The sequence below is a fragment of the Atractosteus spatula genome, chromosome 6, assembly GCF_055471065.1.
Source record: "Atractosteus spatula isolate fAtrSpa1 chromosome 6, fAtrSpa1.hap1, whole genome shotgun sequence".
In the NCBI taxonomy this organism is placed as follows: domain Eukaryota; kingdom Metazoa; phylum Chordata; class Actinopteri; order Semionotiformes; family Lepisosteidae; genus Atractosteus; species Atractosteus spatula.
Genome location: NC_142711.1, coordinates 556,142 through 576,784, shown reverse-complemented (window position 1 = coordinate 576,784; position 20,643 = coordinate 556,142). Strand labels below are relative to the sequence as shown.

The window sequence follows — 20,643 nt, the reverse complement described above, 5'->3', positions numbered from 1 at the left end:
ACACCACAGTTTTTCTTGGGATTTTTTTAAGAAGAGCACTGCTGGAAAATGGAGCTTGAATGTTTTCTCCTTTTGGAAAGAGGTTTGGTCCATTGTGTTGGTGATTCATTTTTCTGAGTTAACTAATGTTTTTCCTGACAAAGATGATTTAAAAGCTCAAAGTATCTGGTTGCACTTAATGAGCATAGGTGCACACTTGATTCAAGTATTTAAAATCCTCAAAGGTATTGAGAAAGTCAACTCAGGGGACATTTTCAGAATCAAAAGTGAATCAGAAAGCAGAGGACACAAATCAAAACTTAGAGGAAGTTCATTTAAAACTCAGAGAACTGAGAGTGTCAGCATGTTTCATCTTCAGCCCACGGTCTGAGGACACCTCCATCAGATGTTCCTGCAGTCTAGCAGGAAGGCTGCTGCTGCTCTCAGTCACAATGACACTGTTCCTGACCCGGTCCAGTTTAGCAGACCTGGTTTCAATGTCACTGAAGTATGAGTTCAACTCGCTGTTGAGTTTGGACACACGTGCTTTCACAATGTTTACTACAGCAGCTCTGTCTGTGTCAGTGGTGGTAAGATGGGCACCAAGCAGTGGGAAACAGCTCACATCTCCCTTCTCACATTTCCTCTCCCACAGTTTGATCTTCCTTATGAATCCATTCACCTTGTCATACATGTTCAGGATGTGTGTCTTTACCCTATAGTGATAAGTTGAGTTCATTCAGTTTGGTGAACATTTCAGCAAGATAACCCAGATGCACAACCCACTCTGGGTCCTCAGGCAGTGTAGCTCAGGAAGAATTCAGACAATTTATGTTGGAAAAATGCACCAGTCTTACCAACGCAGGAGGGGTGTTTGGTGCTCAGGTGCCGCTGTAGATGGGCTGGCTTCATAGGCCTGTTCATTAGCACTTCACCATGGAAAAAAACACAGTGGCTGCAGTGGTCCGCGGCCGTACATGTAAAGCCATACAAAACATACTGATCTTGGAACTGGCGATGTGTGGGCTTTGTCTCATTTTTTCTTTTTTTCGGTAGGTTCACCTAAGTTTGAATTCCTACTGTTACTGCCACTTGGAATGGCAGCAGCCGGATGTTTCAACCACTTATCCATTAGCTTTCTGCTTTTGCTCGCTAGCTTTCGCGCCTCTCCCAATCATAAGAAGTGGTGTCACAACTGACATAGGTAGGTGGAAAACTAGATGAGGCATGTGCCGTGCAATAACGCAGGGATGATTATTGTGATAAATAGGCTAGACATCAACTTCTCACCGATTTAATCTATTTATACTTTTATTTTGTTCCTAATCATAATTATGTTGATTGACAGTGAAACGGTATTTGACATATTTTTTTAAATGTCAAGTAGTAATTTCTATTTTGTAAATTAAATTTAATCCACAATCTTCCTATGTACAGTAGCCCCTGGTAACTGCTCACATACCCCCTGGGGTACAAGTGTCCCCGGTTGGGAATCACTGGACTAATGAAAAAGCATCACCTTTAGTGTATTTCCTCCCAAAACCTACATTTTATGCAGATACCAACTGCAAGAAGCATTAAGGAAACAGTGAAATATTAAGAGATAAAATCAGTAACCGAGTGGACAATGAAACACTGCAAGCCTCTGTTCAGTAGTCCTTTACGTTTCTCTTCAGCCTCTTTATCTTTTGATTTTCTTCAGCCTTAAGTCAGTAATTTCTTCTTGTACATACTGTATCATGCAGCTGACAGGATGATTAATCCTTTTGAAATTAGAAATCATAATAACAGTTTAGTATCAGGCCATTTCACCCCTCTTATACACTTTGATGGGAGCATCTTTGATTGTGATATAACAAAACTGCATATTATATTTCAGACTTACAGACTTCCATTCATCCTCTGAGGACTCCTACTTTCTCACTTCTCAGATACATACTGTATGTGTACTCCACAGCCTTAGCAGGCTCCACAGCTGAAACACTGTGTTCCTTTTCAGCATGGAATAAATCTTTACTTGTTCCATATTGTGGTATTACATTTTCAGACAGGACTTACTTTTGATAAATGCTGTAATTCTAGGGATTATCAGATACATACAAAACAGTGCTCCATAACAAGACTAATTTGAAAGCATCTCACAATTAAGCAGTGTAGGTTTCTCTGCACTGCAGGCCATCCCACAAAATGTAGTAAGTTTCTCACCAGTTTCAATTTATGATGCCTCAGTAATAAAGCAAAATGCACCAGAAAAACATGAATCTTGGAGCCAATGGCTCAAGGCGATTGGCATAACTCTTGGTTTTAACAGAATGCAAAAATGAATTAAAAAAACACATTGAAAATTCCACCTGCACCTGATATATAAAGATAGAACCTCAGGTGTTTGAAAGTCTTTCATTTTACTGCCACACTGAAGGGAACAGGCAAAAGATCTTTTCCTTTTAAGTTGCAGGATGAATAGATACTGTTCACTATCAATCTGCAATGATATCACAGACGTGAATTTTGCAGCAGGTTAAAAAAAGAAAGTACTTCAGCAACTAGAAGCCACATCAACTGCCTCCTGTATGACTAAGATGATAAAACCCTCTCTAAGTGAAAGATATTGTTCAACAGAAGGTGCCATGTGCAGTATGAAAAGGAATGAAGCCAAGAATTAAAAGTACCTAAGAGCAAACTTTGTCAGCTGTACATAGCTGAGTTATTTGTACAACTGTATTGCAATGAATGCTGCTCTATCAATAATAAAACCCCTATTGATACAGTTGCTTTTTAGTGATTGATTTCTTTTTAGTAATTGAAGCCATATCAGATATACAGAAGAATCATACGAGCTCACTGACCATCTGAGGTCCCTTACATCAATAGGGCCCAGCAGTGTATTGCACATCTCTGGATTTGTGCATATTTGGAATCCCGTCTGGTTTACTTAGAATTTTTTACTTTCAAATTATTTTTTCAAAACAGAACTCCCCCTTTAAAAATTAAATTATTAAAAACAGCAAAAAAGTATGTTACAACATGAACTATATTACTGTATATTTTACATTTTGTTACAGTTTATAGAAATTTCAGTTATTATTTTTTAACATATATTCACACAGTACCAGAAACATTTTAATCTTCAGATATAAAAAGCTAATTTGGAAAAACAAATCGTCATTTTTAGATTAAAAAAAGAATCACAATCAATAAGCAGAAATCTCTCCAAATGACTATAGTGTATGTATTCTTTATACAGTATATGTCATTTTGGCAGGCTGACCTCTACTATAGCCTGTGATTCAATGTCATAATGGAGATATAAAATATTGAAGGCTATATTTCAGCAGCTAAATGAAAACCACGGTACTTTCTGTTATGCTTGTTTCTAGGACAGTTTTCTTCAAATTGAGGTGAAGATAGTGCATAGCTTGACCTTTTGTTGTAGGATTAAAAATTATAATATTAACAATCTAGAAGTTATGTTTTATTTCTGACATTTTCGCCTTAAATAACTGATCACCCTACGTGATCTGCTTTCATTATATGGAGTTTGAGTATGTTGATTGCATTAACATGGAAAAATTAAGCATAAGCATTGATTAAATGAAGGTCAAATTGGAGCTGTTTAAGACTTCAGCATACTTCATTCACTTTACTGAATACAATTAAAATGTGGTCTCGGACTTTACAGGCAAACGTCTAAGGATTTCAAGTAGGTAGCTGCGTCAGCATGCGTAGTCCGCAAAGGAACAAGTTAAAGATTTATTCCATGGTGAATAGAGAAGAAAGGAAACACAACGTTAACACTCAGAGACTACAACAATTTTCGTGGAAACTAATGCTCTCTACCATTTTCTCCCTTCTACCCTTTCTGACAACAACATCAAAGAAGCTAAGGATTTTTTTACAGCTAACAGCTCCACACCATCTTCACACCCGAAGAAGGCTACACAGCCGAAACATTGTGTTTGCTTCCTTCTCTTTTCAGCATGGAATAAACCTTTAACTTGTTCCAATGTCTAAGGATGACCAGTTCACCAGTGGATACTGTTCTTTTATACCCTTTCTGCACACTTTGCAAACGTCTCTCTTCGGGGAGATTTGTATGCAAAGGAACAGCAGTATAAATTTGCTTAAGGGTGCTTGTGATGAAGGGCTACAGTAGAACAAAAAATCAAATTTGAAACCCCCACGTGTCAAGCAAAAGAAACAAACGCAAAAACCAGGTAGCTTATACAAAAAATGGACAATGTCTCTAAATAAGTACAGTAAGGTCTCGACATTCACAAGGGTTCAGTGCAGAGAACCACCGTGAAGTGACAAATTGACATGTAACCCAATTCCCCACCTACAGGAGATGGTAAAAAGATCCCTACTGCACAAAGAAATTGCGTATATATAAATATTTACACACTGTATAAGCTTGGCTTTCAAAATTTTACACAGCTCTTGGATATAATGGGTCATGCAGTATGTATGAACATCATATGACTTTCAGAACCAATAGAGAAAGGATTCTTTTGCCAAACTGACAGTCAGTGTGCTGTGATTGATAGTCCTGACACACAGATACAGTATGTATTTAGTACAACATTACAACCTTAGTACAACCTTATTTTCCAAAACTAAAAGGGAACGTCCATGAAAAACTCTCAAAAACAGAATAGACATAATGCAAATAAGGCTTTGTAAAAACAACATCACGAAATCAGCACACAGGAAAGCAACACCGAAACCACCGCAGCTAAAATCCATCGTGAAGATACACACCTCTCTTCATCAAAGAACCTACAGGAAGCTCACAGAAAACAGCTGGTCCTAGGTAGTTTAATGGAGCACCTGCTTGCCTCTGAACCAGACCGTGATTTTTGTGCCGTCCAAAGGTATGATATGAGCTTTAGGACCGTGGCATTCCTGTGTCCTGTATTCAGAGGGTCCTGTTGCTATGCGGCCCTTCGCAGACTTCACCTAAAGTTACCAACCCTCCGCTAGAGAAAGCACCGGTCAGGACCGGACACCCTGCTTCCCCTGACCTTAGGGAATATACCTTTGAGATCCTGCCATTTGTACTATAGTACTCTCCTCTATGTGTATTGATGTTCTGACTCACCTCCTCTGAGAATTCTCAACAATCTGCCAAGGAACCAGACTATTTTTCTTCATTAGCAGATCGGAAAATTAGTTAACCCATCGGGAATTGGGGAACTGCCTCTCGCTAACAATGGCCTTATAAACTGTTGCATCGCTAGCCCTTCACCACCCGCTTATAGCAGGACTCAGGTGAACCGTTTCCCTTCCTCAATTTCCTCAAATCAAATCCAGTTTCAGATGGTCTACAAAGACTTGTACGCTTATATTGAGAGAAGTATCAGACTCAGATTCTTCCCAGCAAAGCTCACGTTTGCTCCTCTCCTGCCTGACTTTCTTATATTCTTATGTTCTGTGTTTCCCAGCTCCTCTGGGACCACTATAGTCAGCCCATACTGTTCTCACACTGAGATACATATACGACTATACAGCTGGCTACCAGCTCCCACGACTGCTTGTGTAGTTGCGAGTGCTCTCCCCACGAGGCTCTCCGATGTCATTCTCTCTTCGGCTGTTTCTATGCCTTAATGTGATTAAGAAGTTGGGCTGTCTGCACGTGTGAATGTTTCATTTTGCTTCTCATGTAAAAATGTGTGTTCGTAATCATCACCCGTATTTCCTCATTTCCTTATCACTAATCCTACAGATAATTATTTTCTCCAAGAAAACACAAGGTTTTGTTTTCATCTGTCAAATGTGTGTTTATTCTTACTCCCACACATACTGTATGCTTCTCCCTCGCTACTCTCAGGAACCGGCTACAGTTCTCAATGGAAAAGGAATATGCAGTTTACAACTACAGTGCCATCTAAATGCACATCGTCAAACAAGGTTGCTCCTCTTCAGGACCCAGAACAAGTCAGGACTTTGAAGCTCAAGGCAGCCACTTCCAAGACACCACCAGCAGATAATGACATCCAGACACAGCAAGAATAATCTCAATCAGTGCCAGTGCCACTGGCTGCACAAGCAAAAGAGAAGAGGTAGTCACTGGAGACTAGTGTCAGAAACACTGTAATTGAGATATGCGTCAAGGACCCTGGGTCAACAACAGTATGCTGTCTCACTGGATCTGGCCTCATTGTGCAAAGTGTAGACAGTTCCAAGGAAAGGCTAATGAAGATTGTCATTCATTTATGGACAAGTGGTATTGGCATAAACAACACACTTCTCATACGAAACCAATTCAAAGACCTTAGAAACAAACTGTGTGAGCAGTCACACATCAGTGGTTTTCTCAGGAATTCTGTCTACATCAATTTAAATATGAACAACTGAAAATGCTCATCAGGAAATACAGCACTTGTGTCAGGATGCCATATGCTGAAAAAACAATCAGCTTTCATGGTCACTGGAAACCTTAATATGGAAAAGGCTGTCTAAACAGACATGACGATTACTTCTTAATGAGAAGGACTAGGGACCAGTCATCTTGGAGGAGCTGAAAGTTACTTAAAAAAGAAGTGAAGCAGGGAGAATCCAAAGAAATAGTACAAGGGAAGTACACAGGGGGCAAAGGAGAACCGAAGGGAAAAAGAAAATATTAAAGCACTATGTCCTTTAATGCTTATAATGTACCTACAGTAAGTGTCAAGAGTATTAGGAACATACTGTAAATCAAAGCTAATGAGTTATCGTGTAATTATGATATAAGTGGAATCATTGAAATTATGGACTGAGAGTTCTTCACCACAGACATTTGTGGAAACATGTCATGCCATGATCAAAAGAGCCTGTAGAAAAAGAGTAGTTGGTCATCATCAATCTGCAGAGGGTTGTAAAACCATTTTAAACATTTGTGGCTCCTTGATCAACTGTCGACAGAAAGAAAAGGAAAACATTCAAGACAACAGTGACTCTATGCAGGACTGGCCATGATGCCAAGATCTCCAGGAGATCAACCCAGAAAATCAACCAGGAAATCACAAAGAACACCAGAGTAACATCTGAGGATCTGCAGGCCTCTTTCTCTCTCTGTAGCTAATATCAATGTTCATGCCTTGTGCCTCAGGAAAAGACTGAATGGGAATAGTTTTCATGGGAGGATAAGCAGGGAGAAAACATTGCTCTCTAAAAAACACTCCCCCTATCTCAAGTTTACCAAAGAGCACCTGAATGATTCACAAGACTAATGAAGGAATATCCTCTGGAAAGTGAAAAGCTGCAACCTTTTGGAAACATTCCAACAAAAGAACCTCATCCCTGCTGTCAAACATGGTAGTAGGAATAATATGGTTCAGGGCAGCTTCGCTGTTGTAAGACCCAGAGAGCTTGCCGTCATTTTGGATTAGTCAAATCAAAGTGTGGATCTAAACCCCACTGATAAGTGAACTGTGAACTGTTAAATGCAAGGAAACCCTCAGTTTTGAGTTCTTGAAGTAGTTCTGTAAGGAACAATGAGCCAAAGTTCCTAAAACTCATCAGGAAAGAGTTACAGGAAATCGTTGCATTATTTTGTTATTTAAATAATCCAAATATATAGTAACCCTGGCCCTTTTCTTTACATCATGAACAAGGAGGCACAGGATAGAGCTGAAGTTTGACTGATTTTCTTTTTTGGTGGCACACAACTACCTACAGCCAGCAACTCTAAAACTTCACACATGCAGGCTCACACATGTACACTGAACATAACAAATAACAGCATAAGAGTTTTTTGCTGCAGGGTCACTACACAGCCTCCCTTTTAGTCAATTTGTCCTCAAGGGAAGCAGAAGGTCCTGGATGGGACCCCGTCATCTTCTATTCTGAGCATAGAAGAAAAGCTCCTTGAAGATCTAATTATGCATTAGATCTAAATGCAGTATAAAGGAATACAAGGACCCTAGGAAGTTTACACATTGTCTAAATGTTCAAAGGTTGTATGTATTGCTAGAGATATGGCATCAACAACTGACTTGTTTGAGCAGTAAGCAAACTGAAGTAGGTCGAGGGAGTCTGGGACAGTGCAGTTTATATACTGTACAGTATGACAATACTATGCTTTCAAGGCACTTCATGACAAGTTACCTTTGTCTTCTTGGGCAGTGGCAAAATTGTTGTTTCTTGAAGCACTCTGGTACGTCTGACAGGGACAGAGAGAGGTTTAAAATGTCAGTGTATACAGGAGATAACACAGGTTTTAAGGACATGAAAGGAGACACCATCTGTGCCGGCTGCTTTACGGGTTCTCACTCTCTTAAAGGCTCCTCACACATCATGTTTAGAGAGACACAAAGTCCCCTAGTTTGCTGACTTGATTTTGTCTTGGTAGCAGGCTTGGTGTTCCAAGCTTCAAAGCAGGACTAAAAGGTTTTCAGCTCATCTGATTGAAATGCATCAGTGGAGGAAACAACGCTCGTGTTGTCTTTATAGTTCATGATATCTTGAAAGCTCTGCCACATGTGCCTTGAGTTGCCCCCAAGCTGTTTTTCTAATTTGTCCTTGTGTTCCTGTTTTGCCAGTTTAGTAGCTTTCTCCAGGGTTTTCTATACAGTTCTCTGTCACCTGATTGGAAGGCAGCAGGCTGCACTTTAAGTTTGCAGCGAATGTCTTTGCTAATCCAGGGCTTCTGATTGGGATATTATCCGGATTGTCCTGGTAGGAACACATCTGTCCACACAATAACTTATGTAGGATGTGACCACTTCTGCAAAATTATTTAGATCAGTGGAAGAATCTTTGAATCACACCAATTAGTAATTGCGTGTCTGCATCTGACCAGCGCTGCACGGTCATTACTGCAGGTAGCACTTTTTAGCTTCTTCCTGTTTGTAAATAGGAAGGAGCACGGAGGCGTGGTCAGACTTCCCGAAGTCGTGGTCGTGAAATAGAGCGGTTTGCTCCTTTAATTAATGGTGGTGTAACAGAGATCCAGTGTGTTATTGCCTCTAATGGGAACTGAGACTTGTTGAAAGTGCCCGCCATGATAGAAACAACTTCCGGATGCATGTTGTCATATTTGCTAAAGACGCTGTACAGCATGCAGCTAAAAGGTAGTGAGGTATTCCAGGTAAGATGAGCAAGACCTCTAGATAATTTCTATGTCAGTGCACCAAACGTTATTAATAATGAAACACACTTCGTCTCCTTTCTCCTTGCCGGTAGGATCAGCTGTGCGGTTCCCTCTGTACATCGTGAATCCAGCGGGTCGCACAGCGGTATCGGGAAGGTTGGGTTTCAGCCAGGTTTCAGTGAAACAGAAAACACAGCAGTCTCTCAAGTCCAGCTGAGTGTTGAAGCGACGGTGAAGTTCGTCGATCTTATTGCCCAGCAATTGCAAGCACGACACGCTACTCCTCTTACCCCTGCGTCCGTGTCCCTGTAAAGCTGTAAATCTAAAGTCCAGGAGGGTCGCAGGTGATGGTCGCACGCGTATTGTTTGCACAAAAAACGACACGTAACACGAAAATAACATAACGAGAGACCAGCACCTGAGACGTCCCCATGGAACGGCGCCATCGTGAATCAATCCAATCATGTTTTCCCTATGTACAGTATATTATAGTGTACTATAATAAATCTTATATATTGTCATTAAAGGTGCATTCAAATTGTAGATTTTCCCTAAGGGCAAAAGAAGAAAAAGAGGGAAGCAAGAGGAAAAGAAATCCTCCTTCCAAGGCACAGCATTTCACACCTTGGTAACACATTTAATCAATTTCAAAACCACTTTTCTTGTGTGTCTTTGGAGTAGCACAACAGGTCTTATGGAAAAGGGTGGTAAAGGCAGGGCAGCTCTCTTTGATTTAGGTAGCTCTTAAATTAGATGAATGAAAACTTTTGATCTCCAGAAGGACCACGAAACATGAAAGCTTTTTATTAGATATTTGAATAAAAATAAGCTTTGAGATCTACTGAACTAACTTTAATGTCCAGTTTTGGAATTTCTTTACAAGAAACTGAATTATTCAACGTGGTAGTAACACTCAAAGAGATTTTTTATTTTACTTTTGGCATCAAATTAGCAAGAAATGATAAACATGATTACTGAATGGCTCATTCATCGTTCTGTAACATACACCCTAGATACATTAATGTCTGCTCTTGCAGATTATTTTCCAAATCACCTCTTTTGATTTTCACTTCCATGGCTGTGAATATGTTCAACTTTGCTTTGAGAGCACCATTTTTCAATTAAAAATATTTATGAATTTGCCAAAAGCCCCCGCTTACCTAATTCTAATTCTTATGTCTTCATAAAAAGAACCATCTTAGTTGATTGAACTTCAAAGATATACGAGTACCTTTTTTTCCCTTTTAATTTTCATCCACAATCCTGTATTTCCAGCCACCATAATCTTACACTTCTATATGTTGAATCTCAGACCTCTCTCCTCTATTATTTCCTTCTATGTACACTCTCTGCGCCCCTTGACATCTTAATGGAACTATGTTTTTTTTTACTGTTGCCTCAACATTGCCACTCTGGATTTTGGCATAATCTACCATTGTTTATTGTTAATCCCTTTTCCCTAATTTTCATCCTCCCATTTACTTCTTCAAAGAAGTCCTATGAAATCTTGTGATCAGTCTAAATAACAGACACGGAAGGTTTTGTTAATCTAAAACCAAAAGTTGGCAATAAAGCCACTACAATAAATCTGATCTAAAGTAATGAACACATCTCGAATCACTGGCTATTATAAAATATTCCCCACAGTGAAGGACAATGAAGTCTGTTTCACAACCATGCATCTGATGGGAAAGCTTAGCTATGACAGACAGGTGATTTATCATGAAGAGGCTGAAATATATATGCTCAGACATACACAAGTTTTCAAGTTGTATAGCATACAGTACTGTACTATCTATCCATTGTAATGTTATGTGCTGCATTCAGAATACCAAACACCACATTAAGAAAAGCTAGACAGCATGTTGTTGAAACCATTACAAAAGACTGTCATATCTAGAATCTGATATTTAAAGAAAATTAAAGCATATGTGGCTTACGAGCATTAAAATACATTTACTGATGTTTCCCAGACAAGTCATATCTGTTATAACATAGCAGCAGCTCATAAATAACCGAACAAGGTTCCTGCCAAGCAATCTGACAAAAAGATCCATCACAAGTCACAAGATTTTATACTGTTGGAAGTGGACTCATATCACACTGAACAGTAAACATGTGAGTCATCTTCACAAATGGCAATTTAATGCCATGCTTTCACACATATATGGAAAAACACAGATTGCAGAAAGCTTTCATAAATAACAGCTGGTCAAGCTAAGGTCTGTCTGGGTCCCTTTAGCAGCTAGAAACACAGGCAACACATTAATCTATTGAAAATGTTGAGAGAGCGTGGCAAACAGGCCTTTTCAGTTTGGAAATTAATGAAAAAATTTAACTACAGTAACATTATCTTGTACCAGCACATTTGCACTGATAGAGTACAAGTATAGGTTGCATGTATTGCACCAAACATGTACATGTATAGAAAATATGTTTTTCATAAGGAAAAATAAATTAAAATAGACCTGATTCCTGAAGTTTTATTTAGATTAACTGCATGTGGTGTGGCAGGTCATCTGAAGAAAAGGTGCAGAAACTGAAAGGCACCAGCAGCCCATCCTAATTTAATGATATGTGGGAGGTTGACTTAAAATGGGGCTGATTTTACAGCCAAACTACCACCAGAAGCAACTATATGAAAGCCTCTGATTCTTGCAAATAGCCACACTGGGTGTGAGGTGGGAAATTAGATTAGACTACTCTAGCACTTTTGTACGTGGTAGATAAAGTGTGTGTATGGCACTTGTGGTAGTTGGGGCTTCTTGTTGTGACCTAAAAAGGCAAAGATATCCACCTGGACTTTTACTCTCAACCATCATGAGTGACCCTCACTTCTCCCTGGTGGAGGGGAGAGCCTGTCACACATATACAATAAATTGTTTCTTTACAAGGTGTGGGTTAAATGCCATTATGAAAGTTAAGTGCCCATTTTCTTAGAAAAAGTTGTGATTATATGCTCTATAATTCCATATTAATGATGCATATTTATAACCTGTCAATGCTGTATGTCGGAATTACCTAGATATCTAGTGATATTCTTTTTTATAAATTAATTAAGCAATGATGCAGGGGACAGAATGGAGAACTTCAACATCTTTTCAGCTGCAAAGGAACAAGCAGAGATTAATTCCTCACTGAAAAATAAAAATAAGGGAAAATAAGTTTTGTAGATGTTGCCCTAATACCTGAAGATTGCTCCATAGTTCCACAGCTCAGATTTTTTTTTTCAGGAAAAACAAACAAAATTGTATACATTAATGGCTTTAGACTGATAGTTGAATTGCAGTTATGCAACTTTAGTCTAGCAGGACAAAGTACAAGTAAAAAGCAGCTCAGATCTGAAATTAGATTAGTTTTGTTTTTACAAAGTCATGTTGACTTGTACAGTACTTTAAAGCTACTTTTCTTTAGCATATTTGTTATACACGCCTAATTTTGTGAAACAAATTACAAGCACCTTCTTTTTCAACAGCTCACATACAGTCAAGCTACAAACTTTTGTTCAAAATTCTCCTTCACCATCTACAGTACCTTGCACTCACAAACAAACATGGTGTTTTTTCACATTGTTCTAATGAATGTGCAACCATTAGTATCTGGCAGTGTCACAGTTTGATTCAAAAACTGGTTTAGAATATAAATTATATTTCTCCATAGTAAAAATCATTAGGGCCATAATCAGCGACTTGCCTGTGAATTACAATCTCAAATATTTGAATTATCTTCTCAGCAAGGTAATTGAAATATAACAAACATGCTTAAAGTGAAGGTGGAGAATAAAAAGGGCAAAAATACTTACAGCTCTGGTTACAGAGAGGAAGCGATCGTAACTTATCAGGACAATATTGAAGACGGAAGCAGTACACAGCAGGTAATCTATGATTAGCCAGAGCTTACATAAGCCTCTCCCAAGCATCCATCTTCCTGTCAGGATGTAAGGGATGTAGATAGGAATGCAAAAAGCACCTGAAATGCACAGATAGAAGTTATTAAATAAAAGGCAGCTTGAAATGTCATTACAGAATAGTACAGTTTTTTCTAAAATCAAGCAATAACAACCATATTGAGGGTAATGCACATAAGCATTAAAATTCATTAACAGTACTGTATATGCCACCTCAAGCAAATGTCCACTTTTTAAAATGATATTGAACTGTTACCTACTTAATAGAGTCACTTCTTAAAGGGGCCTTTAGAGCAACAATATTTGCTATTTGCTATTATCTCTTTATTTTTATTTGAAAGGTTCTGGATAGGGTGTTAGGAGCAAAATGTCATCCCTGGGAAAATGTCCTTTGTGTGGGAAAATGATCCTATAGCCTCCCTCACAGTAATTTCAAAGCTCCTGGGTACCTTTCACTTGCAGGACGTAGACCCATTCAACCTACTGTGGTGCCTCTGGGGGAAAGGTTTATGTAATAGTGACAAAAGTACTCACACCACACTCTCTTCTTTAATTTTCATGGAGTTTTTCTCTATTTCCAAGCCAGTCCGCAATCCGTTCTCTCAATCCTTATTCAGTCCGAGTTCCAAGGTCCGTAAAGTTCCACCAATCCGCGCCGTATTCAAATCACAAACCGAAAACCATAAACCTTTATTTCTTCCGTAAATCCGTTATCCTTAAATCTGTCCCAATATCAACCGACTTCCACTCTCTCCTCCAAACGCATTCACCTACTGGCTTTCACCCTGGTTCACTGTTTCCAGGGCATATATATTTTGTTTCCTGCTGAGACACACCTGTGTCTCGTTGTTTTTCGGACTAAGCCCTATCCATCTGCGGGTCAGCTGATTTCTCTTAGCGGCCATCTTGGTCAGGTCTAAGTCAAGTATAGTGAGCAGATCGTTCCTGAAATACCTGTCCTGGATGACCCTTCCTCTGGTCATCTTACACTACCATTGCCTATTCTTCTTTGGCCACTTGAGGGCATTTCTGCCTTCTCAGTGACAGATTTAATCATGGAAAATCCTTGGGACACCACACCCACTAAGGGCCGTGACTCTGCTTCACTACATCCAATTCACTTTCTTAAGCAGCACTGCTTATTCTTCACGGTGGCCTCAGCAGGCCTCAATCTACTCCCTGTTCTCCAGATGTCTTGGAAGAGATTCTGTCTTCCTGGAGGAACTGAGCCTCCCAGTGACTCTCGCTGCCTGATGGGTATATTTGTAGGGGATGGGTAGAAATGCAAGCAGCTCACACAGTGGGAAAGTTTTCACTTGGGAGACTCTGTGGCAGCTCTTGTCCCAGCAGCTGTCATCTCTGCTATTGGTCTGTTGCAACAAGCAGTGCCCAACGTCAGAACCATCTCCTGAAGAGGTCTCACAAAGCAAAATAATTTTCATAGCAGTTGGTGGCTTTTCTTCTACAGTGAAACTTACCTCCACTGCAGCTCTCATGACAGAACGGGATGCAAAGTATCCTCAGAGAAGACAAAGGAATTAAATATGCTTCCCATCCCAGTCCTGCCCACACTCATACCTGACTGAACAAGACTGCTGAGCCAACATCCCTTCTAGCTAGAACATTTAAGTCAGTCAGGTGATGACTGATCATGATCCTTAGGTCCTGCACACTATGACAGAGGGCTATCAACTGCAGTTCTACAGTTGATCATCCTGGTTCTTGGGCATCCTGTTGGCATCTTGCCTTGTTTCACCACACTGGCATCCTGAATGAAGAGCAGAATGATTCTCCCAGTAGATGCTGTAGACATTGAAAGGGGTTTCTATTCCATTTATTTTCTGGTTCACAATAAGGATGTTTCTTTCCACCTATTCTTGGATCTCGGGAAGCTCAATACCTACCAGAAGATGTTGAGGATCTTCATTCTTATCTAGTGCCAGCTACTTCAGACTGAACAGGTAACAGGTGTGTGTCCATAGACGTAAAGGTACCTACTGTACAATATTACCTCAGCTCACACACCCACCAGGTCGCCTGCTGTGAACTCATGCACACAAGAACATTCAAGTGCCCTTCAAGCATGACATTGACATTCAGAAAACTGTGCCTCTACCCAGTGATCATGAAGATGATCGACTCATATTTGTCTCTATGATATCGGCAGTCCACTATTTGCTCTGGTTCTCTGAGAGACATGGTTCCTGTTCTGGTCTGTCTCCTGGTTAGTTACCCCTGGTATCAACTAACAGGATGCCCTGTACCTGGATCTTCCGCATGTTTGGCTTTGGTCCCTCAAATGGCAGCATCTACGCAGGCCGGGCCTTCAAGATGTAATCAACCAGTCTCAAAAAACTCTGATAAGCATGGTGTCTTTATGGTGTCTTCATGGTCTCTTCCTGTACAGCCAGAGACTGGGATTCCTACAATATCTCTTGTCTGCTGTAAGCTGTCCTCTGTTGTCCTGGGAGTTGTTGAGGATGGACGTGACAAATCTACACTTAAAGTTGCTGTTGTATTGGCCAGCCATGATAGGTTGGAAGGAGTCTGTGACAGATCCCCCCAGATGGTAGCGGAGCACAGGGTTCGGCTCATGAAATCCAAACCAAATCAGGTGAAAATAAAAAGCCTAGGGAACCAGCTCAGTGTTATGCTTGCTTCTCGTCCTTACAGTCCTAATTCACTGTATGTTCTAATACGATCTCTAACCAATAGCAGTGGAAAATCCCTCACCAGTTTGATTCTGTTTGCTCTTTAACCATCTGCCTGTTGACGGGCATCCCGACGGAAAACGATCAAGATTTCTACACAAGATGTCAAGTCATAACCTTGTTGCAATTAAGTATTACGTTAGGTAATAGAACTCTCCTAAATTATCTCTCCCTAAGATGTTTAAAGCTGTCTACTCCAAGTAACCAGGAGCGTCTCACTAGACCAACTCTGGTTCTTCAGCCAGTGCTTATATAGGGAGCTGGGAACCCCAGGTGCCGCAGGTTCACTGATTCCACTGTGAGAAGGCAAAGACTGCATTTCTCTGACTGCTGCACTGCCGCCCTCTGGTGGCTCAGCCCATTTATACCATCCTGATCCCTCTGCTCCGCTACAGAGACCTAGCAGACTTGCACTACTCCATCTCCCAGTTCCTGTCCTGGGAAATGAGACGTTATTAATAACAGAAAGCCAACTCTTCAGCAGAGTTCACCATTGTCTTTCAGACTTCAGAGACTTCTGTAACTGGCTGAGAGCATGCACCCTGTTACACAGACACACCAACATTCAGCTGCATTAAGCTACAGTAACTAACACAACCATTGGGATCAAACTCAACTGCCTGATGTGACTTCTGTACCTGACTTGCACCTGTCTAGGCATGATGTGCACAGAATAAAAAGGGTGACATTTGAGATGAAATCTGAATGAAATGGCTTGTAAATGACTGAAGTGTAGTAGAGTTCCGAAACTAAGGATTACTAACGGAAAAATAAAACAGCAGAATACACCTCCCCTTGCTCATGGCAGCTTTCTGTGTCAAGTGCATTTGGCTCAATTGGCTTATGGAGACATGAATTATGAGGTAAAACACAAAATGGTAAAATCAATACATTTTCAACCACAGAGAGCTTACATCTCAAAGTATGCATGGTAATTATAAACTTGTAATCTAGACTCTCCTTTCCACTACAACTCAGATAAATTAATTGAGGGTACCATTCATCTACACTTTATGGCATTATACTGCTTTTCAAATATAGATGCAAATGGAAAATTACCACATTACTGCAGGTGTGGTTACTGTATGTAAACTGATTTGCCCTATACAATAAATTAAAATTCAATGAGATTTTAACTACGTGGTAAAATAAAGAGCTTCACTGATTGATTCTACAATTGTATATTAATTATGCATATTTTCAAGGTGAATATTTTTTTTATTTTTAACCAAAGAAACCCCCAAAAACATTAAAGCTAAGTTTAGCAGTTTCGTCTGACAATATTCAATGTACTTTTCAATATCCTCCTCTCATTCTAAATATGGAGAATAATAATAGCAGACTACTACACCTGAAGGATCAAACTCAACTTGAAGAATTCTTAAGTAGGAAGAAAAATCAGACAAGCAAGACAAATAAAAAATGAAATCTCTATCACAAAATATTTGTTCTTCTAGTAATTTGTTTGCTTTAATATTACTCTGCATGTACAGAAAGATTCACCATGTTTGATCGGCAGCCTCCCTCAACTGTCAAAATATAATTAACAGTACGATTATCAGAACCATATTCATTTCAAAGCTTGCTTATACTGTACTTTCGTACAATATTTGAATCAAATAAGTGCAAGTCGTGTCGGTGAAGCATAGTATAAGGTCTTCAACTGAGTAAAACATCTATTTTAGTTATGTTTACTTTTTACTTCAGAAATGACTGTTACGAGCAAAGGAGAGGAGATGCAATACGTGGACTTAATTTGCTCTCTTTGATCTGACAAGCAAGCAAGGCTAGTGCCGTACAGATCTGTCTCAAACAAAAACAGACCAACACCGGCGGCGAAGCCATGGTGTGTCTTGTGCCAATTCAAATTGGTCATTGATTATCAATATTTCAAGTCGTGCCTATAGTAATAACTTGAAGGGATTTAACAAGCAATACATTCAGTGTACAGTATAGTAAAAGTTAAATATCTTAATATAATTTTATTAATATCAGTTATGAAGCGTTGTGCATTTCTCTCAGGAGGGTGATTTTTGGACGAAGGGCGTGTTTTTTTTAACATTGTAAGCCAAAAAATGCTTACCGGTTTAAACCTACAGTATTTACTTTTGAAGGATTAACTATATTCTTTATACTGATGCTCTCATCTAATAAAATCCCAGATCCGTAGCCTGACTGAAATCATGACGTGACAAGAAAACGGTCGAATTGTTAACCACTAGCTCCAACACACTCTGGGAGAATCCTGTGACGATACGTGTGCGACTCCGATCGCAGTTTTGGTATGAAAAGTATTTCGTAAAATAGCGGAAAAATAAGTTATCCGTTGCATTTGGATTCGAGAAGTCCGACATTTTTTTTCAGGTAAATGAATGTGGTTTTGCTCTTCTTAACAAATTGTGTGCAGGTGTAATTGCCTGTCCGCCTCTAACTCCGACCTACAGTACTGTAGTAAAGTCAACAAGACGAGAACAAAAAATTCAAATTTCATTTGCTAACATGTCAGGAAATAAAGCGTTTTTCAGTAACGTGTTTCTTTATGCCGTGCAAAGTAATTATACCTGCAACACCGGTTCAGCCGCTAAGAAGAAAGAAAACGTTTCAGAAAATGTTGCTTTTGAGTCATTTTAGTGAATATACAGTATAGTGCATATCTCACTATTGTACAACAACTGTTGCACTCTACATGTTGTAACTTTAACTTATGTCTGTGCATTGAAATACTTGATATATACAAATTGCTCTTCAATGAAAAATAAAATATCAAATGTTATGAAATTGTCAAAAGTGGATGTAATTGCCCCAGGTGACTATCTTTTGAACTTTGACACAGTTATTGCTCCTGTGAAATGAACAGTTTTTGTAACATCATGACATACTGTACCTGCACATTTTTGACGACGTTAATGACGCAAAACAAGAATAAAGCGCAGACAACCACTCAGATTTCTGACACTTACCAACTAGGAAATCTGATATCGCCAGGTTTAGGAAGAAATAGTTACTTTGATTTCTCAGGCTTTTGTCCACAATAAAAGCAAGGATCACCAGTGCGTTTCCCAGCACCGTTACAACCACAAGGGTGACCATCAGCACAGCCAGTATCACCATGATATACCCGGAGAAAGCGGCGTCAGTCCCGTTGATTTTAGCAGAATCTCCTGATGAAGCAGAATCCGAGCTTATGTTCAGACCTGGGATATCCCCTCCCATATTCTTTGGTGGAAATACAGAATATTCTTTCATAAAAGTGTAAAATGTATATGAAATGTAAATTCCGCTGTTCAATTATGGAGTTTTTAAAAGGCGCATTATAAAACTGAAGAGCGTTGCTTCGTGCAGATTTTTTTTCTTCGTTGTTATTGTCAAAGTAGGTTTGGTAAATACTTCGGATCCATTAAACAGACGGGGAAGTACCGATCACTGTGCACTCAAATCGTATGTATAATTAAAATGATAATATACAAATAAATATGTCACGTAGGCTGTACTTGAAGTCCATATTGATGTCAAACTCGAAGAATGTCTAGTTTTCTTTTACAAATGAAGCGCAAGACCCCCAACTCTCACGAAGCCCGTGACTTCACAATCAGCAGTACAAACTATTTGCGCTTTGATGTGTGACAGGTGCCCAGGTATAATAATAATACCCGACAGAAAAAAACGTTACAGTTATCCAGAACTAACTACAGTTAGTTGCTAAGCGTGCTTGCTCGTCAAAAAAAAAATCAATCGATAAGTACAGAAAGAAATCGTGTTAGCGCTGTGCAAGGTCCGCTGTGTTGCCTCTTTGAAGCTGTAGATGTGACTCCTGATACAATCAATGGCTCTGTTGCACCGGAGACGTGTGCAGTGCCCTTACCTCTCCGACAGGCTGCTCTCGTCGCCTTTATCTCGTTATTTCATTCTTGCCTGTTGACATCAGTTTAACCAAAGGTCTGATCACCATAGCCGATATTCCTAATTGCTTAAAATGGTTTTAGCATGTCTTTGCTGTCACCACAAACATCCGGAGCAAATATTAAATAATAATAAGTAGTACTTGTACTAGTAGAAATAACAATTCCCCAAAGAAGAAAGCAACCCTTTTGCTAATGCACATATTTCCTTGGTTTAACTAAGAACAGTTTGCACTCGTTTAGTTTTTAAAGTATTATCTCCTTTATGCTGTACATTACTGTTTCAGATCTGAATTTGGCTCACTCTGAAGCTTGATAACTATCTGCATTCACGTTTTTCTTACTTCACTAGGCACTAGAGATCTTTTTTATAGAGGCATATGCGTCCCCGTAGTGTTTTAGGAAAATAGGAAATAGATGGAGTTATAAAGGCGACCCAGTGAACGACTTATTTACAGCATCAATCCAGTGAAGGATCTCTGTAATTGAGGGTGAATATTCAAATACTCCTGTAAGTATCGTAAACAATCAAAACGTTGAAAGTTTGGGCTGGATGTTGATTATCTCTAATTCCAAAGCCTGATTAGTGCTCTCAGATTTTAATAATAATTAATTCCAGAGAAGACGTTCTGAGCATTTTTCAATAAGATGATTTAGCTGTGGGTGAACAAGCCATGAGCAAATGTGTGTGAAGTGGCATGTCCTGACTCTTGGTCCGCCAAAGCACAGATGCGTAGGAAATTCAAATGCTGACTGGGGACGAGAGGGGGAGCGGGGGTTACAGTTCAGCTGGAATAAGAGAGAAACAAGACAGTCTTCTCCAGGAAAACATTCTGCCAGGAAGGTTTCGCGTCCCTTGTTCAAACGGAATTTTCCTGTATAATTCTCGTTTTCCTCATGATGGCAGTACAACACATTTTCCAGGGATGCCTCGGTACACCTTTCGAAATAGTTTGTATTTACAAGTTCAAACTGTCTACAATGTTGCAAGAAATTCTTTCGGACTACATGAAAAACCCTCGACACGGATATTCCAGCTATCCGCACTGTTGAATCTAACGAGTAACCAGAAAATGC

General features: G+C 39.6%; 1 protein-coding gene across 1 annotated transcript in view; it reads right to left on the bottom strand.

Moving 5' to 3' along the window:
* Positions 1–18,913, bottom strand: part of LOC148831666 (histamine H3 receptor) — a 32,980-nt gene extending 14,067 nt beyond the window's left edge. The window contains exons 1-2 of the mRNA XM_088919283.1: positions 18,628–18,913; positions 12,852–13,018 (exon numbers count right to left, since the gene is read on the bottom strand). Coding sequence (XP_088775409.1) covers positions 12,852–13,018; positions 18,628–18,913 — 453 coding nt within the window. The remainder of the gene's footprint in view (positions 1–12,851; positions 13,019–18,627) is intronic.
* Positions 18,914–20,643: the final 1,730 nt, after the last annotated feature.